Raw genomic sequence first — 19,465 nt, forward strand, 5'->3', positions numbered from 1 at the left:
TTTTTAATTAAGAAGATATTATTTAAGATAATATTCTTTTAAAAAATTAACTAAATATATTACTAAATTTCTTATATAAAAATATAAAAGATAATAAGAATAATAATAATTATAATTAAGATAATAATTAAATTAATATTAGATTTAATAATTATCTTATCTTTTTTATTAATCTTTTTTTTACTCTTAAAGATTTTAAATATTATTATTTTTTTTAAAATAAGAATATTATATTTAATAAATATTTTTTTATTAATATAAATCCTAAGAAATCTTAGGAGTATAAAATCTTATTAAAATATTAAAAAAACTATTTTTTTATTATTTTTAATATATATAATATATCTAAAAAGTTTTTAATCTTAAATATTCTAGAGCTTTTATAAAATATTTTTAGATTAAATATTTATTAATTTAATTAAGAATTTAGAGTAATTATATAAATTAAATTTAATAAACTCTATAAAATAAAAATATTTAAGAATATTAATCTTAATATTATATATAATATATATAAATTAAATTATCTTTTAGGATTCTTAAATTAATATCCTAAATATTAGTTTATTCTTTAATACTAGATTTATAATTATAAATCTAATAAAAATAATTAAATTATTTAATTTAAAATATATTTATATTTATATAATAATCTCTAAATTCTTAATAAAAAGAATATTTATATATTAATATTTATAATATATTTCTTTTATATTCTTATTATAATTATAATAATATTTAATCTTAAAATCTTCTAAATAGATATTATTAATATATATTTAAACTTTATATTTTAGAATAAAATATATATATCTTATTCTTTTAGTTTTAAATATAATAAAATACTAAGATTAAAATATATAATCTATAATTTATATATATTAAATAAGACTTAAGAAAATAATATAAAATATAAGCTTATAAAATTAAGATTAAAGTCTTTTTTTAATAATTCTTATATTTATAATAATTATAAGCTTATAATTATAATCTTTATTAATAATTTTTTTAGTATTTATTATAATTAATATATTAATTATATTTTTAATATTAAATATAAGCTTAAATCTTAATTTAAGATAAAAGAGTATAATAAATTAATATAATTTATTAATATTTATATTATCTAAGATTATATAAATTAATATATATATCTTAACTAATATATATATTATAAGAAGATTATATTAAGATTCTATTTTAAATCTTATTAAAAGATTTATATATTAATATCTTTTTTTTTTTTAATAATCTTATTAATATTATTTAAATAGAATCTTAATTTATTAAAGAATATTAAATAAAAACTAATTCTATATTTTATATTATTATTTAGATATATCCTAATATTATATTTATAAGTTAAAAGATCTCTTAGTATTTTATAAAACTTATTAACTACTAAATAATTATTATTAATTATTTAATCTTATATTTATATTAAATAAAAGATTTAAGTCTTATTTTTAAGATAAAAATATTAAATTAGATATTTATAATATTTTCTAATATTTTTTTTATTAATAATCCTAATTATAAGAGCTTAAAAGGATATATTTTTATTTTATTTAAAGATCTTATTAAGTAATATATATATAAATAATATATTATTATTATATTAATAACTAAAACTAAACTTTTTTTTATTTTATCTTCTATATACTAATTATATTAAATTAAGTATTTATTTAAGTTTATTAATTTTAATATTAATATCTCTCTTAATCTATAATATAATAATACTTAAATAATTAATTTACTTATATATAAATATTCTAATTATTAGACTAAAATAAAATATATTAATATTTACTATTTTTAGATTTAGTAAGAAATATAAACTAAGAGATTAATAATTACTTAGATTCTTATTAAGAATATAATTATAAATAAGATAATAAAGACTTATACTTATTAATAATAATAGAAATTTACTAAATAACTTAGTATATATATTTTTAAATTAGAAGATTAGATTAAAATAGTTTAATATTTTAATCTAAAGGATTCTATTAGAATTAAGAGATTATAATTATAAGATTATAAGTCTTATTAATATAATAAGATTAGAAAAGTCTTAGTATTTTTTCTATAGAAAAAATATTAATTAATTAATTAATTATAAGATTAATCTTTAATTAATATATAAGATATATCCTATTCCTCTTATTCTATATATTTTATTATATATATTATCTTATCTTATATTATAATATTATACTTATTTATACTAATTACTCTTTTATTAATTATATTTATTAAATTTATATATTATTCATATTATTTAAATAACTTAAATCTCTTACTTAAATAATATAGGAATCTTATATTTATTATAGGATTTAAGCTAAAGTTAGTATTTAATTTATATTATATATTTTATATAATAACTAGAATATACTTTCTTCCTTCTAGAAGCTCTTATTCCTTCTATCTCTTTATTCCTTCTTATTAAGTCTAATATTAAATCCCTTTTAATTATATAACTACTATCCTTCTTAGTATTATACTATATAACTATATTATATATCCTTAACTATATATATTACTATACCTTAGTATTATACTAAGATTATAAGAATAGCCTCTTCTCCTAATACCTAATAAAAGAGATATAGAAATATAATATCTTAGTAATCTAAGAGCTAGAGATATATTATTAGATAGAGTCTAAGATAGGGGTTTATTTATAAATCTTAGATAGTTAATTTTATATATTTTTATAATTAATATTTATAGTATTATATAAAAAAATATTTAAAATATAGCTATATATTTATTTTTTTATCTCTAAGATTATTAATCTAAAGATCTAATCTATTAAGTATTATAATAGAGATATTAATATATTAATACTTAACTTAGATATAATAAGTAAGTTATATATTTATAATATATATCTCTAAGAGAAGTTTAGTAATAATCTTATATTAATATAAGAAATAAAAGAAGGATTAGTTATATTATATATAATATTAAATATATATCTTAGGATTATAAGCTAAGATTAATATATAATAGTTAATAATTTTAATCTATATTATTTTTTATAGTTAATAAATATATAAATATAGAATATTAATAATAATATTAATAATCTTATCTATATAATAGATAATTTTAGTCTTAATCTTTTTATAAAATATAAGATAGTAATATTTAAAGATCTTATATTTATATATAATATCTAAAATATATTAGATTTAATATAGATTATAATCTTATTAATAGATTATATAATATATTATATTTTATATTAAGATTAATAGTTTAGTATTAATTATATTCCTATATTTACTAAGCTTAATATATAAATCTCTTATATAAAGATTTATAAATAATAAGATTAATAAATAATAGATTAAGAAGCTTAATAAAAGATCTTTTAATCTTATATTAAATAATAAAACTTAAAAGATCTTAGTTAGATATTAGATTCTATTATTAAGATTAATATTATTATTATATTAATAATAAATATAATATATATAATATTAAAAAATATAATATTAATATATATAATCTATTTAGGTTATTTATATCTTATTTATTTAGTAATATTTATTTTAGTATAATAAAAAATATAATATATATATTAATATTAATAATATTCTTATAATAAGAAAGATTATAAGATCTTTTATATATTATAATATAAATTAAGCTAAGAGAATAAGAAATAAGATTAATAAGTTTATAAAGATTAAAAAAAAAAAATTATAATATTAATTAATAGCTTTTAGTATTTAATAAAATAAATAAGAATATAAAAAATATCTTATTTCTTATTTATATTAATATTTAGGATTAATAATTATAAATTTATAATTATTAAAAAAAAGATATATTATCTTAAAATAATATTTTTTTTATTATTATCTAATATTAACTTAAATTATATTAATAGATTTATTTATTTAAATATAATTCTTATATTTAATAAAATCTTTATAAATAAAATTAAAATTATTATTTAATAATTAATATTATATAATATATTAGATCTTTTAGGACTTCTTAATATTATATAAAAATATATAATAAAAATTCTTAGATTTCTAAAAATTATTATAATCTTTTTTAATATCTATTTAATACTAAGATATTATTTATAAGTTTTTTATAATAATCTTATTATTAAAAATATTAAGAAAAGCTTTTAAATCTATAATTATAATATAATTTATATATTTAATAAAAGAGTATAATCTCTTATTAAATATATATATTAAGAATTATAATAATTATTCTTATAATTATATTATTTATTTATTACTTAAAATAATATATAATATATAACAAAAGGATTAATAGATTATATTATTCTTAATATTTAATAATAATAATATATTTAATAATATTTATTATATATAATTATTTTATAATCTATAGAAATATTATATTCTAGAGATTATTATTAGATTATTAATTAGTTTTTTTATAAATTATATTATTATTTTATTATTATAAAAAGATTATTATCTAAATAAGATTATTATTATTAATATTTCTTAAAGATCTTTATTATTTTTAATCTTTTATTTATTCTATAATACTAACTTAATTAATAATATTTATATTATTATACTAAGATATATTCTTATAATAAGATATATTAATAATATCTATATCTTAGTATAAGAATATTATATATAACTAAATTATATAGATCTTATATAATTTTATAAAATAATAAAAAAATAAGCTTAATAATATATTTCTAAGTTCTTATTTACTAAATATAACTTAATTTATTTTTTAAAAAAAGAAATTAATATATTTTATCTAATTAATCTTTAAATAGACTAAGAGCTTACTCTTCTAGATTTTATTATAATTTATAGTATTAAGATTAAGCTAATAATCTTATTATATTATTTAGGTATAATCTTAAATAAGAATCTTATTATTAAAGATTATTTATTATATTATTATAATAATATTAATAAGGAGTATTTTAGTAACTCTTAATATTATAGATTTAATCTATATTACTAAGTTATATAAGATTAAGCTAATCTTAGATTTATTTAATTATAAAATTATATTTTATTAGGTTCTTAGATATTATAAAAATAAGATTTATATTATAATAATCTTTATAAATAACTAAGTTATTATCTAGGCCTTTATTTAGTCTTATTATAGTTTTAGTTAATATATATTATATATAATTATTAAGCTATTAGATTAAGTTTATAGATTTTAAAAGATTTAAATCTATTAACTTCTAAAATATAAAGATATTATTAATAATAAATATATTAATATATTTACTAAGAAGACTATAGAATCTATAAATAATATTATTTATATACTACTTCTTCTTATTATTATATATATAATTATATATAAATAAGTATTTAAGGAATAGACTTAAGAATAATAATCTTTTAATTATAAGAATTATATTTAAGATTTATTTCTTATATCTATTAAAATAATATTCTTATTCTATAAATCTTTATATTATCTAATAAATATAATATTAATTTAGATATAAATAAGAAAGCTAGTCTTATTAACTTATTTAGTAATTATTATTACTTAGTAAGATAAGATTATTATTAAGATATTTAATTAAGAAATCTTAGATTAGAATCTCTTAGATTATTATTACTATAAATATAATAAGATAAATATATAATATATCTTATTTATATATTTTAATTTTATTAAGCTTAGGGCTAAGATTCTTAGCCTAAATTAAGATCCTAGAGATTAAATATAATAATTAATAATACTAAAGTTAGTTCTTAAAATAGTATCTTTTATACTTAGAATATATCTTTTAAGTTAGTTTTATTATCTTCTAGAAATATTTTATAATATAATTAATAAAATAATTATTAATATAGTCTAATTATACCCTTTTTTAGAGTATTTATAGGTCTTAAGATACTATTATTTATCTATTTTCTTATATTAGTTTTAGTTATATAAGAAATATTATAATTTATTAAAGATAAAGGGTTATATATAATTAAGTATTATAGGGAATACCCTTAAATATTATAGATTTATTATTTTAGTTAGTTAATTAAGCTTATTTTTATTAGTATTAATAGTATATAAGTTAGTAAGATTATTTATAATAGGTTAATAGATTAATAAGTAATATAGATATATTAAAGGGGTATAAGTAAGAGAGAGAGATTATTAGATATAAAAAAAGGGGTATTTAAAGGTTTTAGTATTTAGTTTATTTAGTATAGCCTTAATAGGCCTCTTATTTATATTATTTATTTCCTTTATTTACTTTATTTATTTACTCTATCTATTAGTCCCTAATACTATATAATAATATAATTTATCTTATAATATAGTATTCTAGCTATCCTATAGTACCTTATTAGTAAATCAGGCTAAAAGCCTGATAGATCTATAAATAAATTTTAAAAAAAATATATATATATATATTTATATTAAAAAGATTAATACTAAAAAAAGATTAAATAATTAATTTTAGTTTATTATTTAGGATTTTAAAATTTTTAATTAATTAAATAATAATAAAAACTTAATAAGAATTAATTTAAGTCTATATTTTTATATTTATAATAATAATCTAGATATTATTAATCTATAAAAACTAAGATAAATAAAAAATAAAAATAATAGATTTTTTAATATTAAATAAAGATATAATAAAAAAAACAAAAGATTAATAAAAAAGGAATAAAAGTTTTAGAAGAATCTAGAAGATAGATTCTAATAAAAAATTAAATTCTTAATAATAAGAATCTTAAATTAATACTATTTAATAAGAAAAATAAGTTTTAAATTATAGTTTAGAGAAAATAAGCTCTTAAGAAAGAGACTTAGAGGATTATTTTATTTAATCTTATAATTAATCTCTAGATTAAATAAGATTCTAGGCTTATAATTATTAGGATTTAGAAAAAAGACTATCTTATAATCTTAGTATAATACTAAGATATAGTAATATATATAATTAGGGATATATAATATAGTTATATAATATAATACTAAGAAGGATAGTGATTATATAATTAGAGGGGGCTTAATATTAGACTTAATAAGAAGAAATAAAGAAATAGAAGGAATAAGGGCTTCTAGAAGGAAGAAAGTATATTCTAGTTTATTATATAAAGTATATAGTATAAATTAAGTACTAACTTTAGCTTGAATCCTGTAATAAGTATAAGATTCTTGTTTTATTTAAGTAAGAGATTTAAGTTGTTTAAATGATGTAAATAATAATTATAAATTTAATAAATATAACAAAAGAGAGATTAGTGTAAATAAGTATAATACTATAATATAGGGGGAAATAATATATATAATGAGCGTATAAGATAAGGGGAATAGGATGTATCCTGTATACTGATCGGCAGATTGCATTGCTGATGAGCGTCGATGAGGTGTTCCTCGATCAATCTTATAATATAGCATATGCTGTATATATAATTTAGCGGTAACAACCCCTTAATTCCAATACTTAAGGAATCTAAGTATCTATAGGGTTTCTAGCCTCTAATAAGGTTATAGATCATATAATCATATAAGGCCGGGTATTATCTAATCCGGCTAAGTCCTTCCGTATGCTTCAGGCTCTGTGTAGGGGCCTGCCGCCTTAGGCTTTATGCGGATACCTCAGGTACGGTAAAACTGTGACTTTACTTTGGGCACCAGCCTGTGATAATTGTATATAATTCTATGATTTAATAATATACTTAATTATATTAAGTAGTGGACCGTGGTGGCAGATATTGTGATATTTTAGATATTATTATGATTTGCTATACTCAAAGTTTCGCGCATACCCCGCATTTTCCTATTTCCAAAGAGTATGAATGAGGTCATAGGTCACGCAACACTAAGAACATCTTTCTTACCTACCCTGCCCATCTATCCTCAAGTCATCAACCTCAATCTATCTGCCCACCAGTAAGTTATCCTTTTATCTATCATGATTGTTACTAATGACCTAGTGACTCGTTCCCACAAAATTAATGATCGGGACCACCCAGCCGATGGCATGGTGGTCCATGAACAACTACCACGTTACTTTGGCAAGTCCGGCCCTACTGATGCTGATCCACGCAAGACCAAGAAAGATGGAGGCGGGAAAGGTAACTGGTAAGTAGTCAGTGTCTTGATAATATCAATTTCATGGAGATAACTAAACAATTAGGGGCCGATCTGGGGACGAATCACAAGACTCTGGTTATACTTTCACCAATGCTCGCCGACGTTCTAATAGCAGCACCCAAGGCCTCACTGAGTTTAGAACAAAATTTGAGACTGTTGAGACAGAGCCTGTCTTCGAAGAACAGCTCCATGATACACCTGAAGTGACTACGGTGAATGAAAACATGGTGACCAAAGTAGAGTCCACCAGCAGCAGCAATGAAAGTGAAACAGACCAAGGAGGAATCTAAGACCAAGGCGACATACAAGGGCCCGTCGAAAGGCCCCACGCCTCTTCCTGCTACAAGATAAAACCAGAATGGCGATTGAGATCTTTGCCTAGCAGAATTCGTTGTGTGTCCTCTGTACCCAGATAGTGAAATATCAAAAAGTCACAAACTACTTATATATACTAGTAGCCTCCTAAAAAAAACGCCAGGAGAAATAAGCAATCGTCTAGATTCAATTAATTGCTACATAATACAAACATTTCATGACTACACAGCACAGCACAGCACAGCATGCTACCTGTGAATCCACTAGAGATCACTAAGTCCCCTCCCCTCCCTACCCCCAGGCCCATGGTAGTTGTGCATTAGGTATAGTCCGTACATTCAAGTATCCACAGACTGTGTATTACCAAGACTAGAACCCTTGAGCGGAGCCACAGTGCTGGAGGATGATATGGACGTGATAGAGGACAGAAGGTTTTGGTGCCAGAAGTCCAGCTTCCCTGTTTTGATGTAATCTTGTAGCAGATCATTCTCTCGCTTCAAGTCAACCGCCACCCGAGCTCTTTGCTCGGGTCGGAAGCGCGAGACAAGAATGTCAGACTCTGAGTCTGCCATAAGAACATCCATCGGGGACAGAGGATTGTACAGGGACTGAGGACCTGCTTCGGCATGCTCTAAAGAAAAAAGTTAGGCTTGGAGGAGTAAAAGGATGCCAGTGTGACTTACCGGCTAGACAGGTTAATAAAGTTTGATGGAGAGCAGTGGAACTAGTAGCGCTGCTGAAATCTCCATTGGGTTCCTCGGCGGCTCTCCCGCGAGCTTCCCAGTTATCTTTGATCATGCACCGTCGCCAGATTAATTTCCGCAGTGCTGAAAAATAGGATGGGTCTTGTTGAGCATAGCGACTGTGGTCAAGTACCCGGAGAGCATGATAGAACTCCCGGCCACGAAGCTCACTGTCCCCCTCTTCAGAAGGCTCGTGAGATGAGCTCATTAGAGTGAGCAAGTCAATCAAGCCGTCTGAGCCGACAATCCTCCGGCTCACTAAAGTGGAAAGAATGTCGCTGAGTATCTCATGCAGGGAAGGGCGGTCTTCCGTGAGATGTCCTCCGAAATAATCTAAAGCCAGTTCCGCCTCGGCCTTCTCATCAATTGCACCCTCCAAAATAGGTTGAACGTGGAGCTGGAGCAGTTCTTGTACTCCATCAACTTCGCTGTAACCATCCAGGCGTTTGATATCCTCCTTCAACCCAGACTCATGATTGCTAGATGGCATATGTTCACGCGAAGCCAATCTGTTGAGCTTTGCTAACGAGACTTGGACGCGATGACACCACAACTGTTTTTCGCTGTCGATTGCTAGATTTTCCAAACAAACAGCCGCTGTTTCATAATCATCTTCACCAGTCACATCATTGATCCAGCTTAACTTAGAGTATGCTGGAGTGGTTCGTAAGAAACGAGTGATAGATGGTTGGTATTTTCGCATCGAGAGTAGGGCTCCTGGGTGGCCCATCGAGATTTGACGTGAGAAATACGCATCCGCCCATGATTCGCCGAACTTTTCAAAATACTGCGAGATTCGGTGCGCAACATCGGCTTCACTCTCCCCCGTAGCTGCGGGATCGACCGAGACATCCTGTGTCCGTTGGCCTTTTACCTGGTCTTGCAATTCGATTATGAGCTCAACCAGAGCCGACATGTCTCGAAATCTTTCTGCCAGGCGCAGGGCGTCTTGAAGGTGACCAATGCCGGCCAGCTTAAAAAGTTGCCATTTGCGTTCCTTGGCGTGCGTCTGTTCGATCGAGACACTTTCATCTGCTAGTTTTGGATCGTCCTGAGCAGTGAGCCATTGGGTTCGCTCCCGGTGCATTTGACCAAGGATACGGAGATGACGGGCACTGTTTTCAGCAATCCTTTTCAGCGTTTGGCCATCGGGCGCATCTGCGCTTGCTGTCTTTTGCTGAATCCAAGCTCGACAGCTATCTAGCTCCCAATCAAGTAGGTGGCCTGTTTCGGCATAACCCACTGCTCTGGATGTCCAGGGCTCGGGAAGGTCTTCATATCCCCCAGCGAGGACACCGTCCTCCAAAAACTCATCCCCAAGCCCATAGGCCGAAGCGTGCAGATCACGAAAGTTGTAGGCTGTTTCCATGATCGCAAGAAGTACCTCGCTGGCTTGAAGAATCTGTTCAGATAACTTCCGTGCCTGTTTCGAAGAATTACCGCGTCGAGGCTTGATTGCATTTTTGATCCATGGTATGATATGCTCCATCTGAAAGGAGTCCCGTAGGAACCAATGACGTGTAGGATCCGTTGTTTCACCTTGTTGGGTACCCGAAGGGCGTGTCTTGAATTTATCATTCATAGACTCGATGACATGGCTAATAAATGGACTCTCGTCACCGGACCGGAAGACATTCTCCAACGCGCACATAGCTCTTTGGGCAGCAAGCTTTTCTGCTCCCCATAGCAGCTCCCACCTAGCGGGTCGGCTTAACGGGTTCCCTTTTTGGCCCAACAATGACGCAAGATCGTCCAGAGCCTTAGCTCTCAAGCGCAGATTTTCGTCGATGGAGATTGAGGTGTTAGGGATGAAACGTGATTCTGACCTTAAGAGGTCTCCACATATATCAAGCGAGGCCTGTTCGATTTCATTCGTAGCAAAGCTTAAGCCGCCTTCACCAACCAGATCTAATGGATTCTTCGCCATTGTTCCAAAGAATATTGCCTGCTCAAGCTTGTGTTTCGCACTGAGTTGGCCCTCGTCCACCTCGTTCTCTGTTGGGTATTGAGGTGCCACGTTCACACGAACGACACCAAAGTTTCGAACCATCATCACACACGAAGCGCGGCTTTCGCTCTCCAACATACCATTTGGACCAAAGCCCAGAATTTCATGATCTGTGCCTGATTGGAAGTGAATTGTATCCTGGAAAGACAATGGCAGTACATCTGATCCCCGAAGCAATTGAGAACTTGGTGTCTCTTGTATGCCATTCGACAGAGACAAGATGACAAGTGATTGTCCTATCAGTATGAATGCGACAGCTTCGTATTTTGAAACGAGTAGCTTTGGTTTGAATTCACCTCGTTGAGCTGGGATGCTGTTGAGATCTACAGTGCGAGTAGATATCACCTGCGACTCGTTTCCGGTCAAGCTTACTTCGACGACAAAAGCTTTCTTGGCCTCCAGCCATTGTGCGGAGCTGACCACCAAAAATAGTCTCCATGATTCATTTGAATCCTGGGGGCCATGATCATCAGAAGATTGTTGACCAGAATAAGCAAAGTCCATGACCTTCAGATCGGCGTCCACCTCCACCTTCCCAGTATCTTGTGACATGGGTGGAAGTGCAGTCATAATATCATTTTTGACATCATACTTCTTCTTCAAAGCGTTCCCATGGTTCCAGTGGGTATCCCATATCTCCACAAGACCGGTAGAGGTTGCGATAATCACATCACGCTGACCTCGCTGACGAGATCCACCGGCACGCACTGCTGTTACTTCTTTCCTCCAGTAGCCCCCTCCCAGAACACTCTTGATCCCACCGAGAAATCCACCTCCCCCAATACCCGTTGCGCTCCTCAAGAAATTCACAGACACAAAAGGTTTTCCCTGTGAGTCTCTAAGGGTGATATGGGCTGCACGCCCCGATGAAAATGTTGCAATTATCCCAGAGGGCTCACAATTCATAATCTCGGTAGCATATTCACCAGACAGAAGACTGGGTATAGACCCTTGAATTCCATTCTGTCTTTGCCGAGATAAACCTAGTGTTGCAGCACCAGACACTGTTTCCCAGTAGACAATTCTCCCGGTTGATGGAACAACGACCAGGAGACCTGGCAATTCTCCTGTGGCAGCCGATAGAAGGACACCCAATGGCACGGGCCCACTGAGTTCTCTGCACGACTCGGGGATGGATACTGTGAATGTTTCGGAAGGCGATGGTGTCGAGTTCGGGACGGAATATGGCCACACAACTGCATGCGAATGTGTTAACGCGAGTGCGTACCCTTGACCAGTTGCAAAAAAGCATTTAAGCGGGTCTGTGGAAAGGTTTGAAAAATTAGCTCGGTCGTTCAGTTCTATAAGCAATACTTTCAACTCTAATTACCTGACTGGGAGCCCCGAATTTGGTCAGGCAACGCTGGCAGTTGTTCGACTGTGTAGTAATCTGTGCTTGACTAGAATGATCGGAGAGGTACCAGGTCAGTATCTCAACATTGAATTCATGTTTATATGCAAAGGGTAACTCCACAACTGAAAATGAAATAAAATTGAATATAGGGGCATTGACGTACTAAAACAATTGTGCCTTCAAGATCGCTGCTGGATTCTCCATTTGGCTTCATGCCTCGAATTGGGAGATGCAGATCGCCACCCGGCAGATCACCGAGCGGAAATGAGGTAGCTGAGTTGACAAGCTCTCGCTCATTATCGTGGTTCAAAATTTCAGATGGCGAATTTCCCTCCTGTCGCAACACGGAGCGTTGTCTCTTGGCTTTTGGTGGCTTCACAGAGTCATCGGAGCTCGTGCGTGGGCGCCTCCGAGGGTTTCGTGAGGTTCCTTTGGGAACAAACATTTTGTAGTACTTGTGCACGCAGTTCTCTTTCAATGTAGAGGCCAGAGGCCAGGGGAAGAGTAGTGGAATGCGCTGAGGTTGATTGATATGAGGAAAAGTGAAGGACCAACAACAAAAGATTGGCTGTGCTATAAGGAAGGCGGTGTGCCAGCCACAGGTAATAATAACGCGTTGGTTTACGCACCGCCTTCCCTTATCTTTTGGTTGACCCACCTAAGGTACTAGTACTTACAGTACGGAGGAATTAGCATATATGTATACTAGTAGTATTTATTAGTTATGAATCGCCTGCATAGTTACATAAGTATTATTATTTACTCCCATGTCTACACCGTATATCTCTATCAATAATATCTCAATTGGTTTCTGCTAGGTTTCCCCTGCTAAGTTGGACTTACTTTCTGGCAATGTTACAGGCACTCTTAACACTTGATATCTGAATATTGACTTCAAAGCTACATAGGCATATTATTAGTATATAGTATATATATATATATATATATATATACATATGTTGATAATGGGGCACCTGTTTATAGATGGCCATAAATATCTTCCAATATAAGACATTTATTTATAGTATTAATATACACAGCTATGATCGAAAAGTTCTAAACTCTGGCTTGACTGGAGTACAGTACATGCTCCGAGCGGGAATGCCGCCGAACGGAACGCCCACTCACGTGAACCAAAGATTCCCCTCCGCGTCGGCATTCGGATAAGAGCTTCGGTGACTCTGCTGCATCTTTCACTGGTCTTTAAACCACCACCAATATGCCCATGAGCTACTTCGGTCAGATCATGCCGAATTTTGGGGTTGCTGCTATATACGCATTTTAGCAAGAATGGCCCCCGCTGTGACACGTTCTCTACGCCGCGCCCTGGTCGGGGCTTCGACGGTGACTATGAGGTGGAGCAATACCATTCAAATTCCCCGCCTCAGGAAAGAATTACACACAGCTCTCTTTTTTCCAGGTTTGCCTTGTTCCTTTTCCGATCAGATCGTCAACCTGGCCTAACTATCTTCCATAGGGCATGGTGTCCAGCGAGTGGGCATGGCCAACACTTGGATGAACCACTTCCCTCAAGCCACAGCTAAACTCCTGGATGAGATGGATTCTATTCTTGGCTTTAAGCTATCTCAAATCATTCACGATGGGCCCAATTCAAAATTGAATCAAACACAGAATGCGCAACCAGCAGTTATGGCAGTCTCTGTCCTCATACTCCGCATTCTGGAAGAAGAATTTAACTTCAATATTGGCGCCCGGATTGATGTCACATTAGGTCACAGCCTGGGAGAGTTTGCCGCATTAGTGGCTTCCCAACATCTTAATTTTCCCGATGCACTTCGCCTAGTTCGTCGCCGGGCTGAAGTGATGGCTCAATGCACAAGGCGAATGGTTGAACAATCAGGTGATAGTTATGGCATGGTGGCGCTTATCTGTGAGCCTGATCATCTCGAAAGCTTGCTTCAGACTGTCCATGAATTCCTGGGCCTAGCGACCACCCACCTCGATGATACCAATCACCCACCCATTCCGCAGGTGATGGTGGCCAACATCAACTCTCCGAACCAAATCGTACTTAGCGGCAGTATTGAAAGAATCCGGGTCCTCCTTGTCCAACTTCGCCAGTTCGGGGGACACGACCCTCGTGCTGTTAGGCTCAAGAGCGACAGTCCGTTTCATAGCCCAGTCATGCTCCCTGCCGCAGAGGATATGAAGATTGCGTTGCAAGAGGTGGATATTAACTTTCCCGGCATTATTCCGTGCATGTCCAACGTCTCTGCATTACCTTTTAAGTCCAAGCAGGATCTAAAGCACCTTTTGTCACGTCAGTGTACAGACACGGTACGATGGTGGGAAAGCATCCGCTATCTCCATCAAAATAAAGGAATTAAGCGATGGATTGGTATTGGACCAGGTAAAGTGGGCCGAAATTTGGTTGGCAAAGAGGTTGGAAGAGTCAACACCAAGGGTGGCGGTGTGTGGGCTATCTGCAACCCTAGGGAAATGGAAGAAACACTGAATGCTCTGGAGCAAACTGAATCCGAAGTCTACAGCACCTAAGCCACCCATACATTTTCATCCAGCTTCAAATAGCATATTTGATGAAGCCAATTCAAGTTCAAAAACAGAGACTTGCTAGCTCAATGTTTAATCAGGAGCGCGGTACACATGACTTTGGGTATCTATTAGGATCAACAATCTGTACTTATACCAAGAGTCCTCAATATGTACACTACACAATTTATAAGGCGATCCAAACCAAATGATCGCAAGATTTCAAAACAAAACCGAATCTGTTGGTATCCTTGCTTGTCTTGACACTACGGAATTGTAAGCGTAAAGCGGTTGACCCCGATGGTCGTGGTTTTGCAATTACTAGTATCTCCATACAATGACGCTTCTGAAGTTTCAACTCATGGCTCATCATAATCCAGCACCTGGCACCCAGGTTTCACCTATGCGCTTAACATCTGCTATGAACCTGGCATTCGAAATGGACTGGCAGGAGGAGGCTGACCCAGCAGTAACCCCTTGGATAGGGACATGGTCATCTGGGGAGTAGAATGGGTTTTGAAGAAGGTTGATATATGCGCTCTGCAGGGCCCGAAATGCCTAAGACAGATAGGTAGTCAGACTATGCTCTGCGGATGAATGATACATATTGCGACGTACTGGTTTGAGATCTGAATCCCTAAGACCACTGACTGCAGGACCTGGAAGTCTGGCGCTGGTAGCCTCAGGACCAAAAAGATCCACAATAACCAAAAGCTTCACACCCGTGGTTGTGAGCCAGCCATAGGCTGCCAGCCTTTCATCGATGGCATGAAGGAGGCCGAGGTCTTGGTCGATAGAGGTTTGCTTCCGCCGGATTTCAAATATGTCAAGGCATGAATTAAGCAGGAACGAGAATTCAATCATCGCATCTGAATAGGGTGGGAACAGGGCAATGTGGAGGGGGTTGTCCTGTGGACATGATTAGCAATAGCGAATGGATTTAGAAGCAACACAGCCCATGCGCCATTTCATCACGTACAGCTTTCCCAATCACCCCAATACAGGCTATTCTGGGACCAGCCATCCTGCAGAGTAAATCTACATCCAGCCCCTTGTTTGGGGAAGTGTGGAAGTTGGTTTGTACTTTTATCAAGTATCACCACAGCCTCGGGTGTAGGGAAATGTAGCTTGATGTGTTATTTATGTGCAGTCACGGTACTTAATTAATTAGAATTCATTAGCTAACGGTCATAATTGAAAGAAGTTGAGCCCCTGCAGGTTCAGGCCATAATCAGGCAACTTCCCCCGGTAGACCAATCATGATGTGGTCAAATGCCTTTACCACCGACTCACCGCTCTGACAATACTGTCACATTCTTTACAGAGTTTACCAATTGAATCATCCCAAACTGCTTATGTCACTCTTCTACACCATACCGATACCTGCGTCATTCACAGATTGTTCCTTCTCGACCCGGCAAAAGTCCTCCCTTTAAAACAAGAGAACGCCCGCCACTTGCGAAGCTCCAGGGTCCCAAGATTATTGTCGACTCCCCACTGACACGATGCTTCCTATGATCAGACCTGCCATTACTGGCGCATTAAGTATTGGATCCCATCTTTCTGGAGTCTTTTTGATCTTCTTACTAATTGTCAACCCAGCGCGTCCTCGGCTGGCGCTATGCCTTCGCCCGCAGCCCATTGCCGCCCTGTCGACCTCGTCCGTGAAATCAGCGACTGCTCTCGAGCGCCAGGCATCAACAGGCCAGTCCCTCTCTGCATCCGGTAAAGTGCGGGCAGAGGTGCCTTTGGCCAGTCAAGAGAAGAAGGAGGGTGCCATGCAATATGTCCTGTAAACGTGCACCCAATCCTGAGTCCATGGCCTGCGTACTGACCTTGCCTCCCCTCTCTTTCTAGGACTACCCTTGACCAGGTTGCCAATTGGGCCCGCCAGAGCTCCCTGTGGCCCATGACCTTTGGTCTTGCCTGTTGCGCCGTTGAGATGATGCACCTTTCTACCCCTCGGTACGACCAAGATCGCCTGGGTATCATCTTCCGAGCCTCCCCACGACAGTCAGATGTGATGATTGTGGCCGGTACATTGACCAATAAGATGGCCCCTGCTCTCCGCCAAGTTTATGATCAGATGCCCGACCCCCGGTGGGTGATCAGCATGGGTAGCTGCGCCAACGGTGGTGGCTACTACCACTACAGTTATTCGGTGGTCCGGGGATGTGATCGTATTGTGCCCGTGGATGTTTACGTTCCTGGATGTGAGTCTTGAATTTTTTTTTCTTTTCTTTTTATATTGCTAATGAAATCCAGGTCCTCCCACCTCCGAGGCATTGATGTATGGCATTTTCCAGCTGCAGAAGAAAATGAGACATACTCGTATCACTCGCATGTGGTACCGTCGTTAAATTTTACAGTTATTTGCGATTTTCTTTCTTTGTTTGAACCATCATGCACGGTGGACTCTAAAATTCATTCAGCCATCGTGGAGTCTGTGTGTCTTATTCCTGTGTATATCAATTATGGGCCTGGATTGTGACCCTTCGATTTCTTCAATATTCCAATGTACTGCTTCAACTCGAGTCCGCCTTGCGTAGAATATGCTTCAAAGTCTGTTTAACTAACATTGGAACTACATTCAATGTTGATCAACCCCTGCGCCTTCAAGTATGTAGTAGAATACATATATATATATATATATATATGCTATATTTATGTTAAACTTTCCTTGAACACTTTCTATCCCGAACATCCAAGTCTTCTCGACCGGCTACGGTTGCCTTCATGTATGCTTTAGTGGGTGTTCGTTCAAATGTTCATAGGGAATCATGACTTTGACCGTATTTTGGCTTGACTGTGTACTAGTATACATATACTTGCAAAATCACTTGGTGAAATTTGGGTGCGAAAGGAGTGATTTCTTTTTCATCCATAACATTTGAAGTACATAGATGGTGATCTTCAGCTATCGGTATTCTTCCTCAATGACAGGACTAGTAACCGTACCACCTGCTAAGGATTACATACATCGTCATGGCCCAACTTCTCGACTCTTGTAGTTAACCATTGACCATGATACCACCATTGGGGTGTAGACATTGGCCAGAGATATAGCTACTGTCCTGGCTTGCAAGGAAAACAAAACACGTTCCGACCTCACTGGGCTGCCCAGGTCGTCCAATTGGCACAGCATGGAATTGTTCCATCGCAGCAGTCCCCATCGTGGATGGAATCAGTGGAGTCCAGACTAGAACTTTTGGTTAGCGAGACTCTGCATTCTCTAATCAGAGCTGCTTACTCGGGCCTGGGCAAACACAATTGACTCGAATGCCCTTCTTGACTTGTTGGTTCGAGAGAGCTCTGGTGAACGCTACAATCGCTCCCTTGGTGGATGTGTAATCCAGCAAATCTCCCCGACCGATATATGGGTTCACAGAGGCACAGTTGATGATTGTTGACCCGGGCTTCATATGAAGTAGCGAGTATTTGGAAAGATAGAAAAACGAGTGAATATTGGTGTCAAAGCTCCGCTCCCACTGTTCCCTATCAAGATCGTAAGCAGGTATTCTAGCTCATACACATCAGTAGACTCCGTAGACTCCGTACTCGCTCAATTCACTGATATCGCTCAGCATGTCTTGAAAGGCGGCGTTATTGACCAGAATATCGATGCCACCCATGGTATTAATGGCCGTGTCGACGATTTTCTGGCAATTCTCCTTTTTGCGGATATCTATGGCCAAACAATGGCATTGACGTCCGGCTTCTTCAACCTTCTTCTTTGTTTCCTGTGCATCTTTTTCTTCCTCGGGTAGATAAACTATCAGACTCGAGGCACCTTCCATGGCAAAAAGAATTGCCGTGGCCCGTCCGATACCAGAGTCTCCGCCCGTGATAATGGCTCTCTTTCCTTCAAGTTTGCCAGCGGCCTTGTAGAGCTGATACCCGCCATCCTCAGTCGGGATATGGGAGGAAACCGGCTTCGGATCTTCCATGTCGGCCTGAAGACCCGGCTTCGTTAGATGCTGGATCGGGATTTTATGTCCTATTTTCATTTAAAAAGAAACCCCCCTCAAAGAAAGGTTTTTAATGCGGCATCAGTACTGTTCACTCATAATAAACTCGACCCTGAAAGGAGCGTTCCACACCTGGTTGGAATTGGGACTTGGATCCGCTTGCTGGCCTTTCTGTATACTGGGCAACTGGAGGCATTATGGATGTGGAATGGTAAGAATGGGCGAAATATTCAATTCAGATGAGGTTATTAAATCTGTGAAAAGAAAATAAATCGGTTGGAATGAATCGTATATAAGTTATAGCGGTGTATGCCACCTTGAGCTCTTATATTTGAAATCCGAACTTGAAACTGGTCCGTCACCATGAAATCACGCCCAGAATTCACGATGTGAGGTATGCATATGGTAAGAGCAGGAAATCCGGGCCCGTCTTAATAGGACCCGTGCATCC

At 33.8% G+C, this 19,465-nt stretch overlaps 6 protein-coding genes across 6 annotated transcripts; 3 read left to right on the forward strand and 3 right to left on the reverse strand.

Annotated features, from left to right (window-relative positions):
• Positions 1-7,933: 7,933 nt before the first annotated feature.
• N7466_004201 (uncharacterized protein) lies at positions 7,934-8,405 on the forward strand (the record flags this gene model as incomplete). Its single annotated transcript, XM_057163598.1, has 2 exons — positions 7,934-8,103; positions 8,159-8,405. 2 exons carry the CDS (start codon positions 7,934-7,936, stop codon positions 8,403-8,405), a joined length of 417 nt encoding a protein of 138 aa, XP_057022279.1.
• A 363-nt stretch (positions 8,406-8,768) lies between these two features.
• On the reverse strand, positions 8,769-12,980 carry N7466_004202 (putative nuclear pore complex subunit Nup133; the record flags this gene model as incomplete). Its single annotated transcript, XM_057163599.1, has 4 exons — positions 8,769-9,061; positions 9,114-12,443; positions 12,512-12,581; positions 12,699-12,980. The coding sequence occupies 4 exons, from the start codon at positions 12,978-12,980 to the stop codon at positions 8,769-8,771; spliced, it is 3,975 nt and encodes a 1,324-aa protein (XP_057022280.1).
• An 845-nt stretch (positions 12,981-13,825) lies between these two features.
• On the forward strand, positions 13,826-15,052 carry N7466_004203 (ACP S-malonyltransferase; the record flags this gene model as incomplete). Its single annotated transcript, XM_057163600.1, has 2 exons — positions 13,826-13,955; positions 14,013-15,052. The coding sequence occupies 2 exons, from the start codon at positions 13,826-13,828 to the stop codon at positions 15,050-15,052; spliced, it is 1,170 nt and encodes a 389-aa protein (XP_057022281.1).
• A 363-nt stretch (positions 15,053-15,415) lies between these two features.
• N7466_004204 (uncharacterized protein) lies at positions 15,416-16,070 on the reverse strand (the record flags this gene model as incomplete). Its single annotated transcript, XM_057163601.1, has 3 exons — positions 15,416-15,604; positions 15,665-15,955; positions 16,026-16,070. The coding sequence occupies 3 exons, from the start codon at positions 16,068-16,070 to the stop codon at positions 15,416-15,418; spliced, it is 525 nt and encodes a 174-aa protein (XP_057022282.1).
• A 481-nt stretch (positions 16,071-16,551) lies between these two features.
• Positions 16,552-17,406, forward strand: N7466_004205 (NuoB/complex I 20 kDa subunit family protein; the record flags this gene model as incomplete). The annotated part of the gene is made up of 3 exons (XM_057163602.1): positions 16,552-16,838; positions 16,904-17,259; positions 17,312-17,406. 3 exons carry the CDS (start codon positions 16,552-16,554, stop codon positions 17,404-17,406), a joined length of 738 nt encoding a protein of 245 aa, XP_057022283.1.
• Positions 17,407-18,057: 651 nt separating this feature from the next.
• Positions 18,058-19,210, reverse strand: N7466_004206 (oxidoreductase, short-chain dehydrogenase/reductase family; the record flags this gene model as incomplete). Its single annotated transcript, XM_057163603.1, has 4 exons — positions 18,058-18,245; positions 18,297-18,541; positions 18,605-19,043; positions 19,147-19,210. The coding sequence occupies 4 exons, from the start codon at positions 19,208-19,210 to the stop codon at positions 18,058-18,060; spliced, it is 936 nt and encodes a 311-aa protein (XP_057022284.1).
• Between the last annotated feature and the right edge of the window lie 255 nt (positions 19,211-19,465).

Source organism: Penicillium verhagenii (assembly GCF_028828195.1).
Source record: "Penicillium verhagenii strain IBT 33310 chromosome Unknown utg000005l_segment0_segment0, whole genome shotgun sequence".
Classification (NCBI taxonomy): domain Eukaryota; kingdom Fungi; phylum Ascomycota; class Eurotiomycetes; order Eurotiales; family Aspergillaceae; genus Penicillium; species Penicillium verhagenii.